Source organism: Styela clava, chromosome 4 (genome assembly GCF_964204865.1).
Source record: "Styela clava chromosome 4, kaStyClav1.hap1.2, whole genome shotgun sequence".
Taxonomy (NCBI): domain Eukaryota; kingdom Metazoa; phylum Chordata; class Ascidiacea; order Stolidobranchia; family Styelidae; genus Styela; species Styela clava.
The window spans coordinates 11995294-12007131 of record NC_135253.1 but is presented as its reverse complement, the minus strand read 5'-3'; the positions used below and the strand labels follow the sequence as shown (position 1 = coordinate 12007131).

General features: G+C 33.0%; 2 protein-coding genes across 3 annotated transcripts; one reads left to right on the top strand and one right to left on the bottom strand.

The window, feature by feature from the left end:
• Positions 1-213: 213 nt before the first annotated feature.
• Positions 214-2280, bottom strand: LOC120325888 (2-oxoglutarate and iron-dependent oxygenase domain-containing protein 2-like). The gene is made up of 5 exons (XM_039392065.2): positions 2015-2280; positions 1563-1727; positions 1221-1445; positions 714-971; positions 214-634 (listed from the first exon to the last, which is right to left on the bottom strand). The coding sequence occupies exons 1-5, from the start codon at positions 2162-2164 to the stop codon at positions 371-373; spliced, it is 1062 nt and encodes a 353-aa protein (XP_039247999.2). The 5' UTR covers positions 2165-2280; the 3' UTR covers positions 214-370.
• A 953-nt stretch (positions 2281-3233) lies between these two features.
• On the top strand, positions 3234-11489 carry LOC120325942 (uncharacterized). Of its 2 annotated transcripts, XM_078112071.1 has the most exons (16): positions 3234-3411; positions 4011-4126; positions 4486-4579; positions 4714-4808; positions 5296-5429; positions 5788-5901; positions 5981-6118; positions 6593-6751; positions 7258-7371; positions 7503-7631; positions 7835-7939; positions 8594-8752; positions 9043-9147; positions 10346-10796; positions 11248-11285; positions 11358-11489. In XM_078112071.1, the coding sequence occupies exons 2-16, from the start codon at positions 4063-4065 to the stop codon at positions 11460-11462; spliced, it is 2004 nt and encodes a 667-aa protein (XP_077968197.1). In that variant the 5' UTR covers positions 3234-3411; positions 4011-4062; the 3' UTR covers positions 11463-11489. The 2 variants fall into 2 exon arrangements, with proteins under 2 accessions (XP_077968197.1, XP_077968196.1); XM_078112070.1 differs by lacking the exon at positions 3234-3411 and having other exon boundaries at positions 3987-4126.
• Positions 11490-11838: the final 349 nt, after the last annotated feature.

Genomic DNA, 11838 nt, shown 5'->3' with positions numbered 1-11838 from the left:
TTTATCCGCAATTGGTGTGCTTGTGTGTGCAATAACTGATAATCATCCACAGACTAGATAGAATTGACGGGCTGCTAGAATCATAAAATAATATTCTCAGTAGACTCTCTTCGCAGATAATAATGAAACCCTTTTATGCTTTCTATTATAAATGAATATATTTATTGCAATTAATTATTTAAAAATACTTAGCAAAAGCAATTGAAGGAAACTGTAGCAATGACACGATTTAAGTAGGCTGTGGGCCTCAAGCTAAACCTTTTTCTAAAATACATTTGAAAAATACCTTTTCTAATTTGGAACATTCTTAAATTTGATTAGCCACGCAGCTTTTCACATTGTAGTATTTGATTAAGTGTGGCACGAGTCGCTAATGTAAACTGCATACTTGCACTGTTAGTGTGTCATGTCTTGTAAATCCATCACCAAAGCCAATAGCAGGTGCGAGTGTGGGTTTGTTATCACACATAGGGCAAAGCTGGTTTCTAATTGATGAAGATCTCATCCATATAATCAAGTTGGTTCTTTCGCCATATGAAATGGGCATGGCACCATGTTTGTGTTGTCCTCTGTGTAACACTCCTTCACCAACTTTGTGTTTGACTTCCACAGTCTTGTCAGACCTATTGCATTCCTGTTGAACAAAAAAACTAATAATCCCTCTTTTGGCAGAATACGAAAGAATGGGCAACTATTATTATTCAAACCCATACCTGCCTCATTGAACCAAAATATAGGCTTCCATCATCAAAATCTTTTCCAAGGCACACATTCAAGGTTACCTCTGCATTATCATAATGATATCCCAAGTCTAAATCTTGATCTTCTTTATAATTGACTGTAAACGCTTTATGAGAATCTAGTTTTTCATCCACCCAATCCGGGAATAGAATCTTCGCAATAGGGTCAAGGTAACATTCACGCAGCGGTGTAATAAAATCCTCATTGAATCCTAATTCATCAAGTAGAATCTGAAAAGCGGGAGATTTAGGCTTGTTATAAATTAATAACAACTACAAGAAATCTGATACCAATGGTACTTGAAAATTTCCACAAACTACTAAAAATTTTGCCAATTCATTGCCTCCATATCGAAAGCGTTTTCCTAGTAGATGGTGGTGATTTTGGCCAATGCAGATACGGAAAAACTGTCGGTAAGCATGCGCGTTGTTTTTTGCGCATGTGGCACCTTGCACACTGTTGGCATTTCTAATACTCACTCCACCATTATTCATTGTGTTTGGACGACCTTTTGGCATATTGCTACTTTCAAAATTGTTAAGTTCTTCTGCTAAGTTTTTGCAAAATGTCTTCTTAAAAACTGGCAATCGATATACGCCTTCTACTTTTTCTTTCTTCAATTTTTTCGACAAGCTTGCAAATGTGGCATTTCCTTCTTTAGCATGCTTGACAATGGCCAGAAATTCTTCTTTCAAATATTCTTCCTAAATTAAGAAGATTTGATACTCAATATGTACTTGATGCAATTGTATTTTTTTTATTCCTGTTTTTGGACATTTTATTGCAATAATATATCATCTGATGCATATATAACATCATACCTTCAAGACATTCACTTTGTGCAAAGGTGCATAACAAGCCTTGATTTTACTCTTCCGTTGTACTGATTGTGCATCTATATTTTTTCTTCTTGTACTCTCTTTTTCAAGTACAAAAAGCAGTTTATTCTTCTTTTCTGGGGTGGAACACCCTATTTCCTCTAAGAGCTATAAAAAAAGAGGCTGATGGTATAAATAAAATCAAAGTTCAATTGATAGTATTATACAAGATTACATATAAACAAAACTGAAATTTAGAAATCATGGAGTGGACAAAACCTTGGGTATGTTTTAAAATAGAAGCATAAACAGAGATTCTTCGCTCACTTACCAAATATAAAGGTATGTATATACAAAACAGGAATGAAATTGGGTCAATATTGAAGTATTATCTAAAGTTCTTGCCCCAAACCAGCAAACAATATAATATTTGGACACCTGACAAATATACTCACTTTAGAATTTTGCTGAATAAATTCTTGACCGTTATCTTCAAACTCAAAATGTTTCCCATATTCAGCAGAGTAGAAATTTCTGGTAAAATAACATCTGCAGCGGAAGAAAACACTAGGCTCTGAGCCAACGCTCATGGTGAATTGTGCCATTACCCGGTTAGTTCAGTAGGTTGCACCGAAATTGTAACAGTGTCATTTTTTCTTTTGTTAGTTTGTTTAGAGTATTTTGAATTAAATGCAGCATACCGAGATATATATATATATATACCATTGAGGAGTTAAGTCTTGAATGAGTCTTGTTTAGCCATGTATGTAACAAACCGGACACACCATGTCCGATTTTAAATTGACTCCTGCGTTATTGCAGCTACCAAACGGCATGTTCCTGCGTTCATCTCTGGGTTATGTAACCATTGATTGATGACTGTCAATGATGTAATTGTAACTTATACCTCCAGAGTGGTGTTCATCATCTCTCACCAGGCATCCGGCTGCTGGGATTGATATCATGAATCGTATCAAAATAATAGATACCGGTAGGCTAACCTGGAGAAAGTTAAAAAAAAGTGGTTTGGGTACGACCGTGCGGTGCCTGTACCGGTAATGGATGAATGTGTTCGTATGACTGTATGAATATATATGCAGTTTTTGGTGATTTTTTGTTTGTTTTATAGTGGTACGGTACCGGTATTGGGTTCTGTCTGGCTGTGTAGTTTCGTTCCTACAGACCTAAAGTCTGAAAGTAGCCTACTTCTAGTGGTGGTAGCATAACATTCTTTGCATATATCAATCCCAACCCCCACCTGACTGTGTCATATATGGCTTAGTCATGGTGGGGTTGTATGTATGTATGTTTATTCGTCTCGTAAAAGCAATATAAAAGAGTAAGTAATTATAAATACTGAAGACGGGATGTATGCACAAGACCATATTGGCCTAAAACACAGATCTGCGGCATACACCCCTTTTGATATATATAAATTATAATAGGGTAAATCAAATATGTACAATATGGTCCTTTATACAGGCAGTTGTGCAAGGAGGGTGGGTGGATGTCAGGATGTGGTAACAGGGATAAGGGTGGAGTGTACAAAACTGTTTGTACAAAGGAGTTTGTTAGACAAAACAACATCTATAAATAAAGACACAACACAACATGAAATACACTGGCATATGAATATAGTAATAAAAAATTTTTTTTTAAAAAATTAAGAATTTGGATGAATGTACAACACCATTGAGTGATGATACCACATACTATAAAACGCGGGAATAGTTAAGTTTAAAGGGTGTGTACATATATGGTATGCACCACTCAAGGGCGATAGTGTTATAAGTGGTCTATGGCTGTTCTGGCCAAAATGTGACCCTACAGGTTTTGGTGAAATATGATAAAGGTATGTATCAGGTATGTATATGATAAAGGTATGAGATTGATCGTTACTAGAAATACTTGAGGTACGAAACTACACAGGATTTCACGCTTTGGCGCTTTTTTTAACCTGCACTTGAATTTTTTGAAATGGTTCGAAGTTGTATGTAAGTTGAATTGTCCCAACCTCACAGTTGAGATATTTTGAAAATATTCAATGTTTTCCGTTTTTTGGTATTTTTTCATGTAGTTATTGTTTTACATTCAACTCTTGTACAACTGTACAATGAAAATAAATATCTGAATCCAGCCCTATTTTGCATCTAAAATTGAACCATACCGGTCCTATTAGATGACTGTATATTAAATATAGAGACCTAAATCCACTTGGACATGTATATCTAATATTTGTATAGCCTTTATCATTGTGATAGTGTACGTGTTATTTCAATATGATTGTATATATATAGCCCTCGACATTTTTATTTAATCTAGATGTAATTTTTATACACTTAATACAGTAATAGCGATACAAGTTTTATTGGCATTTCTGTACCAGAAATTTCCATTTCCAATAAATCCTATTAATTATAATCATGTATTCAGTATAAAGTATTATTCTAGGACAACAGGACAATAATACTTTACTAATAGTTTTGATTTGTAACAACAAAAAATGGCCAAAACTAAGAAAAGGAATGAAGGAAGGATAAGGAAATCTGCATCTGGAGATAATCCAGGTATGTACATCAATGTGCAAAACTCTTAGGAATAGCATGTTTCTATCAATAGTACGCCATTTCTGAACTGAAACTAAGCTATCTAATATTTTAATATACAGTATTCGTATGTTCAATTGGCAATCCAATTTATACTGGTTCGAGAATGCAAAATACGCAATTACTACTTTATTATTTGGGTATATGGATCCTATAGCACAAATAATTATTATCATGTAATTCCTCTTGTTTTCGAATTATCCAGATTTTGGGATTAATTTACCATATTATGTCCATTTCACCCTAGATTCAAATTTAAGTACAGTGGATATATACAATTGTGAATAAATATATTTTTGTGCCTTCTTAAAAATATACAGACCGAGCTAAAGAAGTTGGCAAAGGAGGTCAAAATATGAGAACAAAGGCAACAATAAAGAGACTTAATATGTACAGAGGTGGAAAGGCTGTGAGGTAAAGTCTGATTTTGATTAATTAATGTCTATAATGGTTACCACTAATTTGAAACTATGTTTTTATTTCTTCTTATTGCACATTTAATTTAACTCATTTGTAGCTCGTCTCATTTATAACATCAATCTTTCTAGAAATCGTAAAGGAAAAATTGTGAAACCTCCTGAATTTCAAGGAGAGCTTCCATCTGGTACACAAGCACGAGTGGAACCAAACCGAAGATGGTTTGGTGAGTTTGAATAAGTTTATACTTCATTTTAAACTGTCTTATTTCACTGAGACATGAAGAACACATATTTTACTCAATAAATAGAATTTTAATCTGGCAATTGTTAATAATTTTATGATAAAATTAGTTTGTCTAATTTATGAACTTTTTTTTTGTGGAGGTGTGACATAATTGCCCTTAAAACAAACAGTCATTATTTATGACAACCACTATATTTTTTGAAGAAAGGAACAGTTGCGTATATTTCTGGTCTCTCACAGTTTGTTAAATTTTATATAATATTTATATGTTTATGGAAATATGGTTTGGAACAGGTTTATAACATATTAATCAGTATTAGTAAGGCCTCGGCTCGCGACACTGTCCAGAATTAGGCTGTTGAAACATTGGGCCAGGTCAGCCCTTATTCATAAATTCTTTGGGAAGTTTTGGAATTAAGATTATTACTTAATTGTATGGGCTATAAGAGTTTTGTATTCTATTGCAGGTAACACAAGGGTCATCGCTCAAAAAAATCTTCAGAGATTTCAGAAAGAAATTGGAAATGTTATGAAGGATCCATATCAACTTGTGTTAAGAACTGGGAAATTACCAATGTCATTATTACATGACAGAGCCAAGGTAATAATTTATTTTGTGTGTGATTTTGAAAATTGAACAAAAAATGAATAACTTTTTTAAGGAGAAATCACAAAAATTTTAGGTGTACGAGTATTTTGTTCAGCATTTTATTGCTTCAAATCACCTTAATCCATATATACTGGGGCCGATAGTGACATCATACTTCCAAGTTCCATATAGTTTTAGTTGCATCTGGTATTACTTTTCTTCACTTCAGAAGAAGCCGGTTGGACCTTTCTTGGGCACATTAGTAATGAATATCTGAAATTTTAATTATGCCAAACGAAACTTACACTATTAAGCCAGTAACAAACTGAAAAGTCACTGTACCTAACAAATTCAATTTTTTCTTATACAGAATGCTCGGGTACATATTCTTGACACTGAAAGTTTTGGGTCAACATTTGGGAAGAAATCAACTAGGAAACGTCCTAGTTTAAAATTTACAGATTTAGAATCGTTGTCTGCTGAGGTGAGATTATTTTTAGGTAGAATTATCGAACATGTTCTAATCATCTAGTATTTTTTTGAATTACATCTTTTTCTTCCAGGTTGAAAAATCGTCAGATCTCTATAAAGAAGAAAAAGATTTGGATTTAGTACGAGAGGATGACGGGACAAAAAATGTTGTTCTTGGTGCGTACTTCACTGCTGGGCAGTCTAAGCGCATTTGGAATGAACTGTACAAGGTATGATTATATTCAGAACAAGAACAGGAGTATGAACCACAGTGTGCTACTGAAGGAATGTTGAATGATGTTTGGTATCATTTAGCTATTCTAGCTAGATAGCATGATGTTAAGATTTTGGTTGATAGTGTGGAAGTGCTCTAGTGGGTAAAGCTTCAAATTTGATTATGATGACATCAAGAGGTATTATCTGGGGTTCTAATCCCATGCCCACTACCTCACCCAGGGTGTAATTAATTGGGTAGCCAGAGCCAAATTTGAAATATTCTGGTTCTTTCAAACTATAGTAACTCCTAACCTAACAATAGGTAGGTGCCTGTGCAAAGTCTTGGGCAGAGTGATAGTCCTACAAATATATTGTGTAAATTTAGAAACTACAATTATTTTGATTGCTGCTTTTTTTTATGATTGTATGATTGACAATTATAAAATAAAATGGTAAGATAAACAGCCATCAATTTATTTTTATCACAGGTTGTGGATTGCTCTGATGTTATTATTCAAGTGCTTGATGTGAGAGATCCGATGGGAACACGGTGTCCACATGTTGAAAGATATCTTGCTAAAGAAAAACCTCACAAACATTTGATATTTATATTAAATAAAGTTGATTTGGTACCAACTTGGGTCACTGTGAGTATCTTGATTATAATGTAGATTTGAAATTTACGGTGAAATAACTATAATATTATCGAGTCAGTAATTATAATATTCATCATCTCTATTCAAAATACCTGAACTTTTTTGTAGAGATCTGTATTAGTATGCTGAAATAAGTGATTTTGTTTTTGGAATTTTGTATTACTTTCATCTATATTTATCGGCTCGATGCGTTTCATTTTCTCTAAAAAAATTTTATTCTGTACTGTACTTTGTTTTCATGCAGTCATGTGGACAAATTGACATAGTGTCCGGTTTTTTGTTCTTATAAAATTTGACTATTAGCCACAACCAGGTTGTGATAAAATGAGATGACAATGCCAGGAACTTATTTTCAAATCTATTGGCTTAATCAATTCTATTTTGTGTTATAGGTGTAAGTAGAGGTTGAATGAGAGTCGTGTAGGGAAATTTTCTGGAAAGAATTAACTGATTTAATGTCCATATACATTTGTAACAGTTTCCAATTTCATATTTAGAAATCTTGGGTTGCCACTTTATCAAAAGAGAGACCGACGCTAGCGTTCCATGCATCTATAACTAACCCATTTGGAAAAGGAGCCTTGATCAATTTACTAAGGCAGTTTGGAAAAGTAAGTAATCTGTGTTTGTGTTTTTTAGTAATTCAATAATAAAAGATGAATGACATTTCATCTTAGTCAAATGGAAAATGATATTTTAATGCCTATTTATTTGCAACTTCATGTATTTGATTATTTTTCAGCTTCATAGTGACAAGAAGAATATTAGTTGTGGATTTATTGGTTATCCTAATGTGGGGAAAAGTTCTATCATTAATACTCTGAGAAAAAAGAAAGTTTGCAATGTTGCTCCGATAGCAGGAGAAACCAAGGTATCATAATATATGTGTCTTTATTCAATTACTGTCAAAATTTAATTAATATAAGAGACTCTCAGAAAACTTTAATTAAATATAGAATTGAATATTTATATAACAAAAGTAGGTTTTGGCATTCACAAAAGCTGGTTTCTGTTGTTTGCTGACCTAAATTATAGTGATGCATTGAACAGATTTATGTTTTGTTTTTCCTCTAGGTTTGGCAATACATAACTCTGATGAAAAAAATATTTTTGGTGGATTGTCCTGGAATTGTTTATCCATCTGGTGATACTGAAACTGAGATAATATTGAAAGGAGTTGTAAGTTGAATTTTTAATATTCAAAATCCTTCAGGATTATTGATGGTTAGTTGTTACGGTAAATGTTTTACTTACGTGTTCAAGCCTACCACAACCAGCCTACCAGTAAATTTTGCATAAACAATTCAGTTATGTTTATGTTTCGAATACAAGCTTTTCATTGTGAAATTATAGTCATTGAATATAATCTTGTGCAGTTATATAATTACATTTGCAGTTGTGATTCACTGCTTTCAAACAGTTTTGCCACACCGGGAACAATCGGTGTACTATATTCTAACCAACAATCACAAAAAATGAATAATTCACTCTACCGAATACAATCAAACAAAAAAATTGAATACTTTAATAAAAGTATTGTATATTCAGTGAAATATTCAGGGTGAAACAGCTTCATATATGAGAATAACATAATTAAATCTTAATAGGTGATAGTATGAAGTTTGAATTGAATTCTTTTTATAAGCAGTTGAGGGAATCATTTCATTGGCTTACAAGAAGTTTTTTCAATTTAGATATCCTAACTTATTACTTTGCTCAAGAATTCACTTCACCGAATTGATTATATTATTAAAATGTATTGCAATATTCACATTACTTTTAAGTTTTGACGAATTGTGATTTTAACCAATTTGATTCATGGACTCGTTATAGATTAGAGTTGAGCATGTGAAAAATCCTGAAGATCACATTCCTGAAGTTTTAAATCGAGTAAAGAAGGAATATATATCTCGACAATATCAAATTATTGGTTGGACAGACCATGAAGATTTTTTGGAACAAATGGCGAGAAGAACAGGGAAATTGTTGAAAGTACTGATTTGATTATTCATGATAGTCCTTTGGAGATAGTAGGCTTTTAGCACTCCCAGGCATACACTCTACTTTTTTGACTGATTGCAAAGCATACTCACATAATCACTAAGGACCTCCATTTTTATTTAGGAAAATTGATGATTGGACATCCCATATTTCATTATCTTAAATTTTCATTTTAGTTAGTTTTGAAAATGTTAAACTATTTTATTATTTTTTTCCAGCAGTTTTGATGTCTTTGCTTTGTATGCCTATTTTTAATTTGTTATTTTTTGTTTATTCTCTAGGGAGGTGAACCCGATGTTAAGACTGTATCAAAGATGATATTGAACGATTGGCAGCGAGGAAAAATTCCTTATTTCATAATTCCAGACTGGTTGAAAGAAAAACAGGTAAAATTGCAGACATAGCAATTGTGACATATTTTTTAAAGAATTCTGGTTCATGTGTTAAAAACGTTATATGAATTCAATTTTTGCCACACTTCATTTTTAAAGCAGTTTCTGGCATTGGCTGAAATTGCACTTCATATTTAATTTTATGACTTGTGATGACTTTAACCCTTTCCATGCGTTTTTTTTTTTTTTTCAAATAATTGTATTTGCTACGCCGATTTTATGCGTTTGTACCCCCACAACTAATCGATCGACTAACGAAAAACTAATGATCCTCCCTGCCCACTGACGGCTCGTTGGAAAGCTTACTTAAAGAACTTGCAATTGGCGATTGAAAAAAAAAGTTTTTTTAAAAGGGGTGGTCTGAGTCACAAACCGGATAGAAAAAGGACATTTTTTTTCTTGGGAGTTGAAACTTCAAACCGTGATAAAAAATAGAAATATTTGCTAAATCCTTTACTGTTACCGCTTCGTGGTTGGCAAACAATAGCATATTATTGCTGTAGCAATTTCGTGATCTAACTCAGAATATTTTGGTAGATGGAAGGGATAATATGTCTTTTATTACCACCCTAAAAACATCGAAATTTGCATAAATTTCAAAAACACTCCCTCCTTCCGCTCAAATAAAATTCCTGTCGTAAGCGAAAGCGAGATTTACCGTCGCTTATGTTAATCTCGAAAAACCCGGAAAAACTAGACCAACAGTTTGCGACCGATTGCTATATAAAACAGTGGAGTACATTAACGTACCCGCCGCAATCTAGCGACTTTTGTCGTTGGTACGTATACGTGCCCACCGCACGGAAAGGGTTAAAATAACCTGACAATATTCCCTAAACTTGAGATATTCAATTTCTTCCTATTGTTGCCATTTATACTCTAAATTTTTTTAGCATTGTCTGCTTTTTTAACACTAAAATCGGCTAATTATGCCATTACTCGATGCTTCAGATTAGTTACCATATTGAGATCTGCTCTGTGAAACTTTATTTGAAAAGTTTCCTCACGATAGAGGCCTTTTTATGCACACATGAAACCTGTGTTCAACACGATTGTGTATCTGGATGAGTGTTTATGCTATATTTGTATTCAGCCTAACATTCTTTTAAGTCTAAATCAAATTATTAAATCTGACGGGGTCAATACTCTTGCTAGTATTACGGATCTTCAAGATGTTATATTTTTTGTTCAGCAACAAATGAAAGATGATTTAATTGTTGAAATTGCAAACCAGTCAACTGCTGAGGTTGATGATTCAAATGATCCAACATTAGCAACTGAAATGGAAAAAAATTTGCAACCAATCAAGCAAAATTTATCTGAAGTTAAGGTCGATCTTGATTTTGATAAAGATGATGCAGCAGTAGAAGATGATATTGAAAATGAAAATCAAGAGGTTTCGTCTAATATAGAAGTAGTGGGTAATGTTGATAACGTGGAGTCCAAAGGCAATGTTCAATTTTCTGGTGCTAAAAGAAAATCTGTTGCTGAATTGGATGATAAAATTGAAAAATATAGGAAGTATTTAAAGACTGACATGAAGAAAAGGCAAGACACAGTATTTAATTTTGATCCTGAGGCATCTGCGAGGAATATGAGCAATTCTGAGAAAAGTAAAACAAAGGCCAAGAATGAAACAAAAGGTAGTTATTCTGTTTTATTTCTTAGTGGTCATGGCCCTATTTAAAGCTACATCAAATTTTTGCGTATCAAGTTCATTCACACTATCACCATTGTGATGAGAATTTTTAAGCAATATGCTGGATCAATTCGCTGAATTTTTTTTATTCTTTTATGACATTATGAAGCAACTATATGTTACATCAAACTTGTTCAATACCTTATTGCTGATAAGAATGTCTACTACTGTTCATTCTTGCTAAATATGTCTTTGGTTTCAAAGATTTTTTCAGGATTACCTATATGAAAAGTACAACCATTTTGTTGAATAAAGTGAATACAATTTTTTGTCAAGAGTACACGGGTCTAGGATTTCACTGTTAATTAATTTTCTCATCAATAATTTTTTTGGCGATCTGCTTATTCATAACTATTGTTGTTGCTTTAAGATCGAGTTCGTTTGTTTATTTTTAGATATTGAAATGGCTACAGATAACCTTACGTCCAAACAAGTAAGTTGGTATAACTTTATTGTATTTATTATTAAATGAAAAAACAGATTCATATTTTTTTTCATTTACCAGAAACGTCGATTGGAAAGGAGGAAAAAGTCAAAGAAGACTGGAGTTCATTATTATTCTGAAGTTAATGTTAAAAACAAAAACAGAAATAAAACTCCCAAGCTTTGATGCAATAAATCCTTACCTAGCATCGCGATTGTGGGGCATGGCTTTCTCTATTTCTCTTTGCTCAGAATCAGCGAGTCTCGGTAAAATCAATGTTTATAATCCGGTACATATAAACACGAATGTATAATAATTTAGTGGATAATGAGCCCTAGGCTGAAATTTAGACTGTTGCACGACTGTGTTTATTTAGTTGCTGAACCATGTTCTTCACAAGGTTGTTTGCCAGGTACTTCCCCGGGTTGAACCAAAATAGGAACTACTGCGGCTTGAAGGTTTTTCTGAAAGGACTAAAACTGCTTTGGAGATAATATTTCTTAAAAGTATTTGGATAGAAAAGTTATTTAGCTACGTATTTCTATTTTTTTTTACTATTTAA

Coding starts and splice junctions, on each gene's coding strand:
- LOC120325942 (XM_078112071.1), top strand. CDS start 4,063: ATGGCCAAAACTAAGAAAAGGAATGAAGGAAGGATAAGGAAATCTGCA. Junction 7,372..7,502: donor TACTAAGGCAGTTTGGAAAA/GTAAGTAATCTG, acceptor ATTATTTTTCAG/CTTCATAGTGACAAGAAGAA. Junction 7,940..8,593: donor AGATAATATTGAAAGGAGTT/GTAAGTTGAATT, acceptor GACTCGTTATAG/ATTAGAGTTGAGCATGTGAA.
- LOC120325888 (XM_039392065.2), bottom strand. CDS start 2,164: ATGGCACAATTCACCATGAGCGTTGGCTCAGAGCCTAGTGTTTTCTTC. Junction 1,728..2,014: donor TTATTCAGCAAAATTCTAAA/GTGAGTATATTT, acceptor CTTTTTTTATAG/CTCTTAGAGGAAATAGGGTG. Junction 972..1,220: donor ACACAATGAATAATGGTGGA/GTGAGTATTAGA, acceptor CCCGCTTTTCAG/ATTCTACTTGATGAATTAGG.